The sequence below is a fragment of the Spea bombifrons genome, chromosome 5 (genome assembly GCF_027358695.1).
Source record: "Spea bombifrons isolate aSpeBom1 chromosome 5, aSpeBom1.2.pri, whole genome shotgun sequence".
NCBI lineage: Eukaryota > Metazoa > Chordata > Amphibia > Anura > Pelobatidae > Spea > Spea bombifrons.
The window spans coordinates 17920856-17936906 of NC_071091.1; the positions used below are offsets into that span (position 1 = coordinate 17920856).

At 36.6% G+C, this 16051-nt stretch overlaps 1 protein-coding gene across 1 annotated transcript; it reads left to right on the forward strand.

The window, feature by feature from the left end:
- The first annotated feature begins 465 nt into the window (after positions 1-465).
- LOC128496590 (protachykinin-1-like) lies at positions 466-15559 on the forward strand. Its single transcript, XM_053466285.1, has 5 exons — positions 466-617; positions 5074-5185; positions 6025-6048; positions 8040-8093; positions 15400-15559. Exons 1-5 carry the CDS (start codon positions 507-509, stop codon positions 15444-15446), a joined length of 348 nt encoding a protein of 115 aa, XP_053322260.1. The 5' UTR covers positions 466-506; the 3' UTR covers positions 15447-15559.
- Positions 15560-16051: the final 492 nt, after the last annotated feature.

Here is a 16051-nt window from a genome sequence, read left to right on the forward strand (position 1 = left end):
AATGACGTGGTTTATTAGCTTTATACAAATTGGCCTTGCCTATCACGAAGACTATAAAGTGACCAGCTCCCCATATTATGCCCACATTCACATGCCGAGGGAGACTCGTGATTTTCTGCTAAAACTAGTAAGTATGGGTTTTGACAGGCATGCTTTGCACATCAGTCTTTTCACATGATTTCAACTCATTGAAGCAATGCTATTTAACTCTGGACACTTTGAAATGATCTTTGGGCTTTTATTACCTATTCTGCATTTCCTAATTTGAAGAGAGTAAAATGAATAAAATATATATGTACTTTGTTAACACATGTTCGCACAGTACTTCATTTCTCAAAACAGATAATACATTATGCAAGAGGATTTTTATGTTTTTCTTTTCATCTTTGAACTTGAAGCATCACGTCTCACTGAAGCAAATGGACAATTCTTCCTTTATAAGATCTGCTTTCTTTTAAGGACGACCTGCTGTTATCCCTGGGAAGCCGAAAGATAAAGACTGAGACATGAAGCTGACCATCGCTTGTGTAGTGCTCTTTCTGGCTGCAATACAAGCACAGTCTGAAGAAGTGGAGTTCAATGAAGACAGTTACTGGCCCTACAGCAACCAAAACCAGGTAAGACTATCAAGTGCTCTGCTGTGAACCTTTTTTATGAAATGGGTTTCTTGTGGTTGTTTTCCTATGCAAAATAATATAATAAGGCAGAATCTATCTATCTACGGTATCTATCATTTATATTTAAAACATTTTACTTGCACTGACGTTGTGCTTATTATGTTTAATTGCACTGAAAGAATACTAATGTTTTACCTATCAACCCTAAGGGCTTACCTTTGCCCCTTTACCCCTTCAATGTTGTAGAGAGTGAACATACGAGTGTGTCCATTAAACCATGCAGAACTTTACCATAAGTGTGTATTCTCCTGAAAGAAGGGCTAATCTGACCCTGCGTGATACATAGTTAAATCGCATGCTTTTAAGATATATTTCCATATTAAGTCCTCCCATGAGAGTTCCAGCAAAAAGCTCCTTTTTTGGCTGTATTCCCACTAGCTTCCATGGGAGCTCTGAAGAGCTGGAAAGTAGGTGGTGTTTCCGGATATGTTGTATGAGTTATGAAATCATGAGCAGTCATGTCATATAACATATATGTCAATGAGAATATGAAATGTGGCCCATTTTTTGGAGGCACGGCACATTAGGGTTTATTCACTAAGTGGAGAGTTGAGTGGAAAGTTGTGGTTTCAACTTCCTTACTTCACTATGTATTATGAATGGGCAAGTTCCTCCAGTATGAACTGGCTCTGTGTAATGCCCTTGCTCAGCCTTTCTGTTTTAACAAAATGACTGCAGGGGTTAACAGGCTTGAGGATACAGAGATTACACTTTCACACAACTGATGAAATCATGCATATAGTTTATTAACCAAATCATAAATCATGCACAATAATCACCAATAACAGAGGAATGAAACAGATTATGTTTCTGTCCCTTCCTGCACTGGGAGCCCTTCAAAGCTTCACAGTGCGAGACGGTCTGCAGGGCTAGACGCCACACACCATACAATGATCTGTGGCAGAGTCTCTCTTAATTGCTGCTTGGGTCCCGCTTTTATACCTTTTAGTAACACATAAACATCTATGTAACATCTGTCTATGTGATCATGCTCATGTTTAGCAATGTTGTGGTTAGTTTCATACCGTACTCATTTTGTTGTTCCCAAGCTCCCAACATCCCAGATTCAAAGACATGTCCAACTGTGCTCAGCCCTGCTAGAACATGACTGCTTATGCCCATAGCCCCATGTCCAAAAGACACGCAATACCAGGATTACCCCCCAAATAAAGCCACAGGACACCATTGGTGGGATAGAGCTTTTGGCCACAGCTGTATTAACCCCTTAATGACACAGCCCGTACATGTACAGGCTCAAAATGCATTGTTTTCAATGGGTTTAGGGGCCGCCTATTGTCCTTAAGGGGTTAAAATTCATATAAACATTCCCCAGGCCAGCGGTATAACACATAACCACATCCTGAAACCACCCGCCAGCTGTTAAGCCCAACATTGTATTGTAACAAAACCATTAGGTGTAAAACACTAAAAAGGGCGGGTGGGAGGTGAAAATCTGGAAGCTTGCTGATGACAGAGGGAAAGAGGTAAGCTTCACCTCTTGCCATATTTTTTTTGATTGCTATAAAAAAATAGATTCAAGATCAGTGGTGTAACACAAAAACCTGGCATCCTGTGTTGAGGATCCTCACCCCATGTATATATATATATTGTTTTGGGTCTAAATATGAGGCAGTGGCGTGCTAACCAAAAAAAATGACAGCTATCTTAACACCAGATTAGTGCAAATTTTAAATAACCCACCTCTAGAGGACTTGAGCGGACCCTAGCACTGCAGGGGCACGTGTTATTGCCCTCCTCAAGAAGATGGAATTGACAGAAATCATCAAGGGAACAGGAAAAGTAGTAGAAGTTGGACCAAAAATCCATTAAATCTAAATTATCTTAATGTTTATTTAATTTTGCACTTTCCCTTTATGAATATGCTTGGTTTAAGCATAGTTACATAAGACTTAACTTCTGAGAATATTCACAATGTCACAGAGAAAAAAGACGTCTTCAGTACTAACGGTTATGATATTCGCAAAAAGCGTAAGGCTCTCTGATGCACTCAACTTCATTTATGTAGCATTGAATATATGAGCTCTCAAACTACATGTGTTTCATCTTTATTGGAATTTCACTACCTCATATTTTGGCTTTAACCCTTTGTGATATATTCCCTGCACAAAAAAACAAATGTTAAGAAAAGGACTGGATATGTCATGGAGATTCTACAGGAATCTTAATCCTACTGGTTTGATGAAGGTAGAAGTGGGTTCTTTGAGGGAAACCATACTGTCTTCCTTTGCTTTCTTATTTTATATTTTTTTAATGTTTTTCACTCTTCTATACCTCATTGGGTCAACTCCTTGGGGTCATATTGAGTTGCAACTTCTAACCATCCTTCACAGAAAATATTCCCACTATAGTAGTTTGTGATGAAAAATGTACCTGATTCTTCGCATACAGAATGTAAAAGTAAAGTTGCTAGCTCTAATCCTAGACAAAAAAAAGCCTTAAAGTTGACCACTGACAATTTTCACTAATTTTAGGATTATGGGTAATGCATAAAAACTATTTTGGTACAAAGTTGTAAAAGTGTTCTTATCCCTATGGCATACAATGGAATGGTCAAAGGGTTACTATGGTGATACAATAAGTTTAAATATCACACCAGCATCATATTAACCGTCATTGGATCTCTGTTAATTTCCAAAATTCATGTTCTATGTGGAGAAAAAGAAAATTTATGTGGCATGCTTGTTGATTTTGAGGTACAGAATAATTGTACATATTTTGTTTTAGAAGCAGCAGAATATTAAATATATACTGTATATAGTATGGAAGATGAGAGTCACTAAAAAACTTTTCTCAAGCTCATCCACAAGTTAGAGAAATACATTTAATTCAAACAAATATATTTAGCTTTAGATTGGGTGGATAACGTGACATTGATGAGCCGTGGATTTTGGCACATGAATAAGATAAAAAAAGTAAATTTAACAGTGATAGTAATGAATAAAGAGCTCTTCAGTTAATGTATACTCCTTTCCAAAGTGACAAGTGCACAATGACTCATTCCGCTATATAATTGTTATCAGTAAAGACACTACATTATGTTAGAGAGAAACCGTAAATGCACTCTGGTTTTGTATGAGTGCTTTTTCTATATGTTGATCCCATATTAAATTTAGATACATTTTAACAAAAAATTCTCTTTAAAATAGGAAAAGCTATACAATAGAAAGTGTTATAGTCACAAGGCTAATTTCAATTAAAACAGGACTACATGTGATATATGTATGCTTGTTGAGCTGTGCCTAAGGGTCCCACATCCGTAAACCCAACCCCTATCTATCTATCTATCTGTCACTCTATCAATCTATCTATCTATCTATCTATCTATCAGATCTGGACTTGCTGCCTGGACAGAGCCAATAGCACTTGCTCTTACTGAAACACCAGTGGCAGAACAGGTCCTTCAGTGAATGGTTGATGGCTGACCCATAACATGCAACAGCATGGCGGCCAGACATAAGTCATTTAATGGCTGCTAGCCTTAAAGTGTCAGGGCCGCTTAGTCTATTTATGTCTTTCTCTTAAATATCTTGAATACTTACGCCACATTTGTCAAATGACATTTGTTTGTAAGAGCTGCCATTCCTTTCTACCTCTGTAGTCTTAAAAAAGTTATGCTGCAAGACAAAAGAAAAATGAACTTCTAAAACTAACAGTAAAATGTCGTAGAGCATACTTTGGAATGCTAAATAAACAATGCAAGCAGCTTCTACTTCTAAGTCCTGGTCTCCACGGTGAATTTTGAAGAGGATCATCCTCTTCCTTCCAAAACATGCAAGCTTTCTACTCTAGTGCACACACAAACCTTGATTAAATTGGAATGTGTGCTTGGATTTCTTTTAAAACAGTTGCTCTGTTTAAATCCTCTCCAGAAATCTAAATGCAATCAGCTATTTTTTTTTAATATATTTACATAGAGACCAGCTGAGCAAGTGCTAAGACGAGCAGGTGGAAAATAAAGCAATTGGTCAGCAGTGCAGAAAATCCTTAATATAATATGGGATACATTGTGATCTGTTCACTAAAGGGAGGGTGGACAAGAGAGTTGGCTGACCAAGTTCTTCCTTCAACAGAAGCTCACTTGGGTTGCAACGTGAAATCTATAGATAAGTCAGTGAGTTCTCTTTACTTTTGCTTGCCTATTAAATTATACATCATATAGGGCCAGCTCGGATCTTCTTGCTGGAGGAACATTTCAGTGTTGGCTCTTCATAATGAATAGTGATGTGGGGAAATTGAAACCACAACTACCCCTTTAGTAAATAAAAAAAACTATTAACATAAGTAAAGAGTTGTGAAATGGCATGTCCTCTTCAACAAGCGGTAAACAAAACAATCTTATATGTAATCAAACATTGTTTCCGAAATGTTTCTTCAGGCAGATCTTCAGCAAGACATAGAAGACCCAGCATTTGAAAGATATCTGTTGAGAATTGCAAGAAAAAGCAGACCATCGCCTGTGATTGAACTAATTGCAAAGAGAAGTAAGGGTAAGAATACTAGTCTGCCCACTTTTACGGTTACAATTCTAACCATAAGTCTAGGATTGGATTAAGAATGGCTTGTGAATACTTCATAAATCTTGAATTAGATGAAAGACAGGCAATCTATGGTGTGAGTGGTTGGAGGTAACATTAAGCTCCACTTGTGTTATACTGTTCCCTTGCACCCACTTTGACAATCAGCACCATCATTTATTAATTCCTATGGTGATACATCACTTTTCTCCACTGTACACTATGTAAACCTCAATTTCTCATGTTTGGGGTACATTTCTCTTGTTTAGGCTGTGTCTGACTTAACCTCTGGTTTCCACTTGACTCTCATTATTATGTATGAATGTATAATATACATTGCATATATATAAATGCATAGGGAAATAGTTTTGTTCTTAGGCAAATAATGAATACGGTTTATTCCATGGTTTATTGGTAATTCACAGAATAAATAAATGTTTTTTTCAAACCACAATGTTGCTCTGTTCCTAAACACTGCCTGTTGCTTAAGGATGCAAGCCCTGGGTTACAGGACCAGCAGGTTTTTTGAGCTGAAACTCATGAGAGTTTAAGAAATCCCTTCTAAGTGTTTTCACGTAAATAAGTGCTGTTTTCACAAACTCCCAAATGTTTAACGCAGCCGAATCCGACAGAACAGAAGCATGTGCATACATTTATAACAGCAAACTAGTTAGCATGCTGGAGAACAGGAGCGAGTCTCGTAGCTATAATTCTGTTTAATGCATTCTCAGTGTTAGAGATGGATTAAGTGAATGAGAAACAGGGAACAATACTTTATATGATTAATACCTACTTTATATGCTTCTTTGTAGAGTTCAAAAGGATGTCTCCAAAAAGTGAGTATGTGTAAAATAATTGTTATTACTCTTTGCCTGTTGGGATGATCTAGGATAAAGTACAATAAAACCTAACTTTTCATGGATTCAGTTATTAGATTTTATCATGGAAAGCAGGACAAAAAGGGTCATACATAAATCCAAGAACAGTCACAATAATCTCTGGATCAACCGCCATTTCATTAAACAATAAATTGATTTTCCTTATAAAATTAACCCCTTCTTAAAAGACTCCACACTACCTGTGGTCACTAGCTCATTTTTTTTGATTAACTTGGAACTGGGTTTTATATTTTTTTAAATACATTTCCAAATTGGATATACTACTTCGAACAATATTTTATATGTTCGTGATTTTATGTTATGTGTCAAATTTCCTCCCAGTTAAGTATCTAAGGGTTAAAGAGACTTACATACAGACTTAATATTTGGTATAAATGAACCCAGCATTAGGATTATAGGTTTTGTGCTCGCAGTGGATTTTTCACAGGCAAAAGTATAGCAAGAAAAAAAAACAGTGTTGACCAAAATAATCTCAACACAAATTTGTCTTCACCAACTATATGAATCTTTGCAAAGAATAACAGAACAAGTTAGAAAATTGATGTTTCCAGTATCAAGCGTCAGTAGGATTTGCACTTGGTTTGCTTTCAAATGATCTTTTTTGTTAATTAGGGATTTTAATGATTGCGGGTTTAAACCAGATTAGTAGTAATGCCAAGCACGCAGAACCCACAGGCTTGCACTCCAAGCTCATTCACGTAACTGCGACTCTTCTATGACACTTCCGTTAACACTTTTGTAACTAATGACAGCTTTAGAAACATAATTCCTAGTACTGTTCAGTGCCGAAACCCTTCCCAGAAAATAATTCTTTGATCATTGATCATTTTACCGGAAACACTTAATTGTCATGTGACACAAAAGCAGACAATTATAGGTTGTTACTATTAAAAAAACAAAACGTAAATGTTTCTGTGTTGCTTTAACGTGATTAAAGAATTTTAGAGGATGGAAAAGCACAAGAAATCTGCTTAGGTTTATTTGCTTAAAATGCTAGAGGGAGCAATTAATATTTTTCCTAAGAAGAACAGGACCATTAGGGTCTGAGTAAAAAAAACTATGGATATTTCATTAGTCTTTTAATACAAAAGAATAAATATTCCTAAACAAGAGGGAACCGCATTTTGGGATGATTTGATATTTCCAGGGAGAGTAATTAAACTGATATATTGAATGATACATTATTTTCATGTTTAATACATAAAACCGAAGCTCATTCTTATTGTCTGTCTTTATAATTTAATTTCTAATGGCAAAATTACAAAAGTTCCAGATCCGTAATATAAATGTGAAACGGGATATGTGGGGAGCTCTCCAGAATATATTTAACTTGACGTTCCAGATGTTAGTCTGAATGCCGATTGCGCTGTGTTTCCTTGGTATATGCTCAGTGTTATTTGTGCAGTGTTATATGTTAAGAAGGATAGCTATTAATAGAAATAGGTCAACCATGCTCAAAAAAAAGATTATAAATTCATATTTTGCAGGAACAGAAACAAGTGAAGAATGATTATTATTCCTTAGGTATAGGAAGGTCAAGCAATTTTGGCTTTTAAAAGTAATGTAAACCACATGTATGTTCAATGGGCAAACTGTTCATAAGGATTTTGGCTGTAATAATAACATACAAATACATATCTTTTATTGACATTTTTATTAATTACGGTATTATTAAATTAACTATAAGAGAGGCTGTGGCTATCCATGCAAGCCAGATTCCAGGTGTCGCTCAACAAGCCCTGCATGAGATGAGCTTGACTCACTCATTGGGAACCCCATCCAGACGTTCCTGGGAGCCCAAATGCAGGAGAAGAGTCTTGTTACTTTTTCCTATCTGAATAAGAATTCTATCTATAATAATAAATGATGAGCATACATTCTGCCTATGTTTTGGCTGTACCAAATTTGACCTTTGGTTTCCATTGCAGGACATAAAATTGAATCCTTTATTGGATTGATGGGTAAAAGATCACTGAGTCCTGGTAAGTCGTCATTGGTATGCATTCTTAAAATTCAACTGATCATTCAAATAATGCAGTTCTTTAATGTAATGAAAAGAACATTTAAAAGGTACAGTTAGCCAAATTCTATTTATGTGCCAAATGATACTTGCACATGAGCTGGTGTAATCATTTTTGTACATTGATTTTCTTTTGGTGCCAACGTAAAATATATTGAGTCGGGATGCATAAAAAGCTAGGACAGGAAAAGGGTAAAGGTTCACATATTGTCTTGCAGCATATTAAAAATGACCCCATTCACTTTGTGTTTGGAAGGACACAGTCTGTATGAGATAGGACAGATTATAATAATTGGGGAAACACAAGGGAGGTGGTGGAGTTTGGAGAAGCAGACAATATAAATGGAGATAAGGGCACAGGTGGAAGGGCGGCTGGTGAGGAGGGCTGTGAAGTGAGCAGGATGGGAGAAAGAAGGCATGGCAGTGTAAGATGGCCACTAGGAAGCTGAACACCAACAAGGGAGAGTGAATAGTGGAGAGACAAGGCAATTTGGGAAGATGGAGAGAGACAACCAAATACAATATGGCATGATTTAGAAGATAAATGAAGGAGAGCTGGGATACATCCTGCCCACTTCACTCCCGGTTTTACCTTGCCGTGTTTACCATGTAATGTGTGTTAGTCATGCTACATGCATATAGCCAGGTCCGGGCTGGCCATCTGACAAATCAGGAAAATGCCTGGTGGGCCGGCATCTCCCCATACTCACTTGGTCTGCCGGCTGCACACTACGTGAGCATAAAAATGTAACGTGTGGCTGCGTATATCCAACAAGCAGCCGCACTATATGAAGGCACAAAACCATATGCCTGGTCTGATCTTTTACGTATATATAAATGCTGCTGAAATGCTCATAGTTTCAGGGATACAACATGCTTATATTTTTCCGCTTTTATGGCGTTACTTTCAACAAAATGGAAAACCTCTCGTCTCAGGGCTATCAATCTGAAATTACATCGTATTATTGCTCAGCTTGAGAAATCCCCTTTGCTTGACACAAGGTTAAAGATGAGTCCCAAAGGTTCCTCAGAGGTCATTAGAGCTCACACTCTCTTTTAAGGCACCCCCTATAGGCTCAATTATTTTTCTTTATGTGTTCGACTATGAGTCAGCCGGCAACTAAACTATTGCGCTGCACACTGCCTAATATGTACTCTAACTATTACTTTCTTTTGTAATTATGCCGCTATAAATTATCTCCCTGTCCTGCTTTTCCTTAATTTGAAAATCATTTTATACGGTGAATTATGTTACCTAATCACGCTTCAAATACTCAGCTAGAGATAATCCCTGTTTTTTCTCATGTTCCATTCTTCAAGTATACGCTGATGGTTGATGAATGTGATATATGATATTTTTGCACAGTGTGGAGCCTATTATTATCTTCTTCATTGATAATTGGAGGACCGTCTTGATAATATAATCACTGCCGCTCAGAGGTAGCAAAGTAAGCTTCTTTGATTCGTAGCCACCCTTTGCCTGGCAAAAGACTGCCTGATCATTACTAGATCTGCGCTCTTTATATGGAAGGTCCAATGCATACCCCACAGTATTAAAATGGCTTTACTAAAGCTTTTATGTGACTTTTTTGAAATATTACAGTTATTTATTGAATTGAGTAAGACAAGAAAATACATATTATAATTATTATTATTATTAATTGTTATATATAGTGCCATCATATTACGTAGCGCTGTACAATGGGTAGACAGGCCATAACAAGTAGTATATAGCATAACAATTTGGTGAGTAGGGCCCAAACAAACCTACAACCCTGTTTTAACTCATTATTGTTTAGGGTTGTTGAGAACTGTGATACATTTGTACCTACCAAACATGCTGAGCTTCTATAAATGAGGAACATCAGGAAGGAAAAACGGGAAGAGGGACTGTTATTATAGTCAACTCCCATTATTTCTTTTATAAACTAATAAACCATTTTGGGATTGATTTTAAAAAATAGGAATAGGAATGTTCATAGTATTTGGGCTATTGCATTAGTTGCTGTGGGGATAAGACCACTTTTAGGTTGCTATTTATAGACTATTTGAATATTTGAGATGCCGATGGCCAGTGAGTCATTGTGGCCACCAAATAAAGTAATTTGCTGCAGTCGCTGGTAAATTTTGTCCACATTGACCACATTGTTGTGTGATGCAAATACCTGGGAGCTTCCCAGCTCACCCATTTCTGGGGAATGACTTCCATGAAGGGCAAGGCTAGTTGCATGTGGGGTCAGGGCAAAACAGAAATTACCTTCAGTGGCAGGGAAGTGGGCAGAGATCGGGGTAAAATGGGTGGGAAGTGGGCATTGCCAAACACCGCTCCTCTTCCTGAGAAAGAAGAAACCCAGAGAAGCAGGACTTTACCCAGAAACTCCGGGTCAATCCCACCGGAGTCCCCAGGTATAACAATGTCCTTCTTTTTATGTCCTGTTGTACATTGCTGTGGAATATGAAGGCACTATAGAAACTAATAATAAAACGAATATGGAAGTGGGATACATGAAACTAATGTTGCACAAATACAAAAATCATAAATTGATATCGTAAGGGCAGGCAGACAAAACACAGAGCATCTATTTAACTGATTAAGTATTAATATTAGAACGCAAAGATGTAGTTCAATGTTTAATATAGCAATTAATTTGTGCCTATGTAACTGCAACTATGCCAGCAGAGATATTTATCATGAGGTCTCAAAGGGTGAAAGAAGCATTTAACAAAATGCGTGTGTAATTAATGTAAAAAGAAAAACCTATATAATTCAGTAGTTACTATTAGGTATATACCGGGGCTAATTAAAGGCAGACATACATTCTGTCTCTTTTGAAGAACTGAAATTACCACTCTCAATTGAGTATTATTGATCGGCCAACGGATCAATGCCATCTGTATGTTTAAGGCATCTGACGCTTCTAAGCACCCGTTCATTTCCCTAAGAGATGGTCACATCTCTCAATATTAGCTGTTTGGTAGCTGCCAATTTCAAATAATGACCCTTGATAATCATATTATTATTTTATTAGAAAATAGCCTTCACAGTTATTTTTTTATAAATTAAAATCTTAAACTGTAATATCTTACACACTAGAACATCTGTGTCTATCTACCGTAAAGTCTTGTATGAAATAAGCACTGGTATATAAGACACGTGTTATTTAGCCCCAATCTGTATAATGAAGTATATGTGTAATATAAGCTCCTGTAATGCTGCATACATTAATCAATCACAACATTTATGATGTTTTGTAAAAGTTTTGCACTTGTTATTTGAACAGTCCCTATGATTTCACATAAAATTTGGCTGATAATAGACCCAAAAAGCTATTGTTGACTTACAACACTGATATCAATGTGCATTGAATGTAACAGTTTTCATTGAATGTGGAATGCATAAGGAAGTCACCACAAGTAGGGCTGCCTCCAAAATTCAAGGCAGTTGAGATTAGCTTTAAAGATGGCCATGCCTGTCTCATACTTCAGAGTGCCTGATGGATCTGACGGCCCACATCATTGTGTAAAGGATAGACCAGCTAAAAAGAGGGACATCGGAACTGTCCTTATCACAGCAACACATGGCGCAAGACAGACTCCCTAATTTAGGAACTGTGCTGTAAATTCCAACACAGGTGGAAATCCTAACCACAAACCAACCTAGGCGGTGTACTAGAGCCACTGGAATAGGCCCTGCCATGGACCTCATAAAGGACTTAACAAACATCAAGCAGGTGAGAGAGGAGAGTAGATCAACTAATACTTGCTCAGTGGAAATTACCTGGTGAAATTATCCATGTGCACTAGCTATTAAAAGTCAAACTTACTTTAAGTTCTTGATCTCTTTTAAAAGGCAGCTTTCACCTTGGCAGATGGCTCGCTACTACCAGTTGAAGGTTGTAGCCCAAACATAGTGACTGGATAGTTCAGCCTATGATTATACATTAAATCTTATCCAGCCATGTTCATTGGCTTTTAATTTGTTTAAACGACATTTTACAATAAGTTGAACAGAGTCGAATCTTACATTGTTTCTGCTCTAACATGTAGCCCATAAAGAAGAGACTATTTGTAACAGTAAAGTTTGTATCCGGGGTGTTTAATGCACGTTTACCTTCTATAATTATAATCATAGGGTAATAACGTCCAAAAATGGTTTCAGTATTTCCATGACTAGGTATGACTAACAACCATGTGTCTTTTACATAATAAGACACTTACGTGCGCCATTCAAAATGTGTTTCGATTTTTTAGCTTGTTTGACCTTTCAATTATGTTCTTCCACAACAAACATAAGGCAGCATAAATACTGTATCCTAGGGAGTTTCCATGTTATCTAAAAACAGCTACATAATAACTACGCAATAACATCGTTGCGATTCCAATATACATCTCGGGGAGAATAACTTCAAGGCATGGAATTTTGGATAGGTAACAAGTTCTTCATATTTAATGTATTTTTTTTTCCCCTCCGCCTTCTTAATTCATTAGTTAATTAGCCTCTGGTTGGAACTAATTACTTTTACACAGTTTGTAAACATGTTATTATTTTCAGAGTCGCTTCCTAATTTAACCCCTTAATGACAAAGCCCGTACATGTACGGGCTCAAAATGCATTGTTTTCAATGGGTTTAGGGACCGCCCATTGTCCTTAAGGGGTTAATATGACTATGTTTTGGCATTGTTTAAATTACGCCAAAAAGAAACCAAAACAAAACATTTTTCGATGCCTCGTTACAATGACAGGTGCCTTGTTACGATCTGCGTAAGCCTCATTGTCTGTCCAACAGAGGAAATTTTTTTACTCTTTTAAGTTCATGAATGTTTTTCTACATTAGAAAAAAAATGGCTACATTGGAACTACTTATTTTTAAAGCAATTTTAGGGAATGGATTTCACATCTTGATAAGGCTTTGGTCTAAGTATCATTTGTACAGAATATGCTTTAACCAAGATAGAAGAGAGCATTAACGAGACGAGAAATTGCCCTGTCTTCTGGGATGCATCCCTGATGGACTTTTTTTATTTTTTGGCTTGAATGGCTCATTCATGATAATGGAAGATAGGTTTTTAAAGGTTTGCTTAGCAATTTCCTTTCCTCATCTAGTCCGTATGCCCTTGACATGGACAAGAAAGAAAATTATTGCATAGTAAGAGACATGATATGCAGTTACAGAATCCTTAAATACATTCTAAAACAGAACAGAAGCACAAAAATTCTTATAGAATGGTGTAATTTTAGATGAATTTGGTAGTACATCATTCTGTGAGAACACCAGTTTCGAACAAGTAATTAAAATGAACAAATCTGCTGTTTTTTATGGTTTCACAGTATAATAATACTAATTATCATTGTGTGGCTAAATATTTATTTTGTGTTGGCCATGCCCATTTTCCAGGCTCTCACAGTATATTGTGATTTTCAGGTTTAACCGTTATTTTTTAAACAATCGTTTTTAACAAAGGTCTAAATTGTAAAACCTTCTTCACTATATGTCAGGTTTCGTAAAGTTCTAAAGTTTTTTGTTTCAAGTTATTGTGTTCTATTTTATCTATCTATCTTCTAATCTGCTTAGAAAAGCCACATTAATTAAGAATAGAAAGTTGGGACATTATTTATGGGTTTACATATATATGGGTTTATTCTCCAAAGGGGGCTTGGCAGGGGAGTTGAGGATTCAACATTCTCACTTCTTTACAATGGGCCAACACTGGCAGGTTCCTCCAATAACATAAGCCTAGATGACCCTATACAATGTATTATTTAATCAGTGAGTAGACATTGGGGAAAGTTAATTGGTTTAACTATACATAACACAGGGCCAGCCTTTTCATAATGTATAGTCAAATCAAGACGATGAACCCACAACTCTCCCTTTAGTGAATAAACCCCATAGATTGTTACTCTCTATTATTTCCCAAATTTCTTGCTGATTTACATAACACATACGCTAGATTTTTTTTCTCATTTTATGAGATCAGCAGTTTTGAGACATGGTTTTCTTATGTGTTATGTGTAACTTCATTGCTGATCACTTAAATACAGTTAAAACATTGCATCTTGCAGATCTCAGTATGACAAAGGGCTAACCCTACATTTCCTCTATGTACGTCCGTAGGTCAGTGAGATGAAATGTTTTAACTAATCTCTACTCACAGTGCTTCATGAGTGAGTGAGTAAACTCTTCCACTTTAAATCAGCTCATGCTCTAGTGCAAAGGTCTCCAAACTACAACCCCCAGGCCACGTCTAGTCCGCCAAAAGTTTTTATCTGACCCACAGCAACTTGCCTAGGCGGTGGGGCTGGACTGGCCTGCCAGGATAATATGTGTGGCCGCAGCGGTAAGAGAGATCTGTGCTGATTTGCAGAGACACTTAGAGGCCGGGGACAGGGAGCATGCTGGGGGAGGGTATGAAGGAAAAATAATGCTGGGTATAGAGATGGAGGGAGGATGATTTTGGTGCAATACAGGGTGATGATAGGGGATTAAAATGATGGTGGAGAAGAATATGATGATGGTGGTGGTGGGAGGTATGAATATGGTGCTTGGGGGACATGACTTAAATGAATTATGATCTAGGTGGGGGTTATGATGGTCAGCTCTACACTTACACACACACACAAAATCTAACACCTTACACATACACACACAACCACTCCAATACCATACACTTACACATAAATACACACACATAGTCACCCCAACACCATACACTTATACATACATACACATTTTGTAATTAAAATTGAGGATCTTGTTAGGATATTTATTTAAAGAAAAACTGTTATATGCTTGGTCTATACCTGCAATGCAGTCTTTGCTTTGGATATTCAGTTGATCTCTGTTTCTATGTGGTTTTCATTTGATCTATACCTGCAATGCACTTGCATTGGATATTCAGCTGATCTCTATGTTTCCATGTGGTTTCGTTTGATCTATACCCAAAACGCAGGGTTTGCATGTTTCCGTGTGGTTTGGCATTTGAACGATTCCTGCAATGCAGGGTTTGCGCATGTTATTCATTTGATCCAAATAAAATGTATTCATTCACTTACAAAACTGATTTCTTTCTTTGACCCATGAAAGTGTGTAAAATATACAATGTTGCCCTTGTACTGGAGACTCCCGCTCTAATGCTGTAGAACCCTGCCTGCCTTTCTGTCTCTGTGTGTTTAAGCTTATAAAATTGGCATTTCTATATTTACCTTTTAAGAGTGCATATGTGTTTTAAATCAATAATTTATTCATGAAACTATAATTCTTTTCCAGAGTCTGAAGAAAGTGATGCAGATTTGAATCTCAAAAGGAGACGTTAATACTTTTAAACTAAACATTTCCTATTTATTTATCTATGGTTTTTGAAAACAATATGTGTTAATTATTTTAATGACTAATTGTCCATTTAATGATACTAGCTGTTGTATTAATGCATATATATTAATAAAAGAAATGTTTCTATCTTCGATTCATTCTTTTTAAAAATGAGGGAAATATTTTTTTCTTGTCCTACAAGTAGGTTACAAATTATTCTTAATTCTCGGCATTTGTATTTTGATCAAGCAGGGAATCAAGAATAGTCACTGCATTTCTATAGGTTTTTAACTACTGATAACTGTTATCCACTCTTAGTTCATTATCAATCAGAGTCAACTTTATTTCTTATATGCCACTTGTAAGAACAATGACTTTTGATAGTTGTATTGAAGCCCCCACAATGTTTAAACAGACAATAATCAAACACTTAAACGCCATGTATGTGATGCAGCAGCTTTTGGGGCAAAATGTGTATATATATATATATATATATATATATATATATATATATATTGCATTCTGCAGTGTCACACTAAATATTATTTATGCAGGGATAAATAAAATTATATTTAAAAATTCTAGTGAAAGCTAAGACAAGTTTGGCACA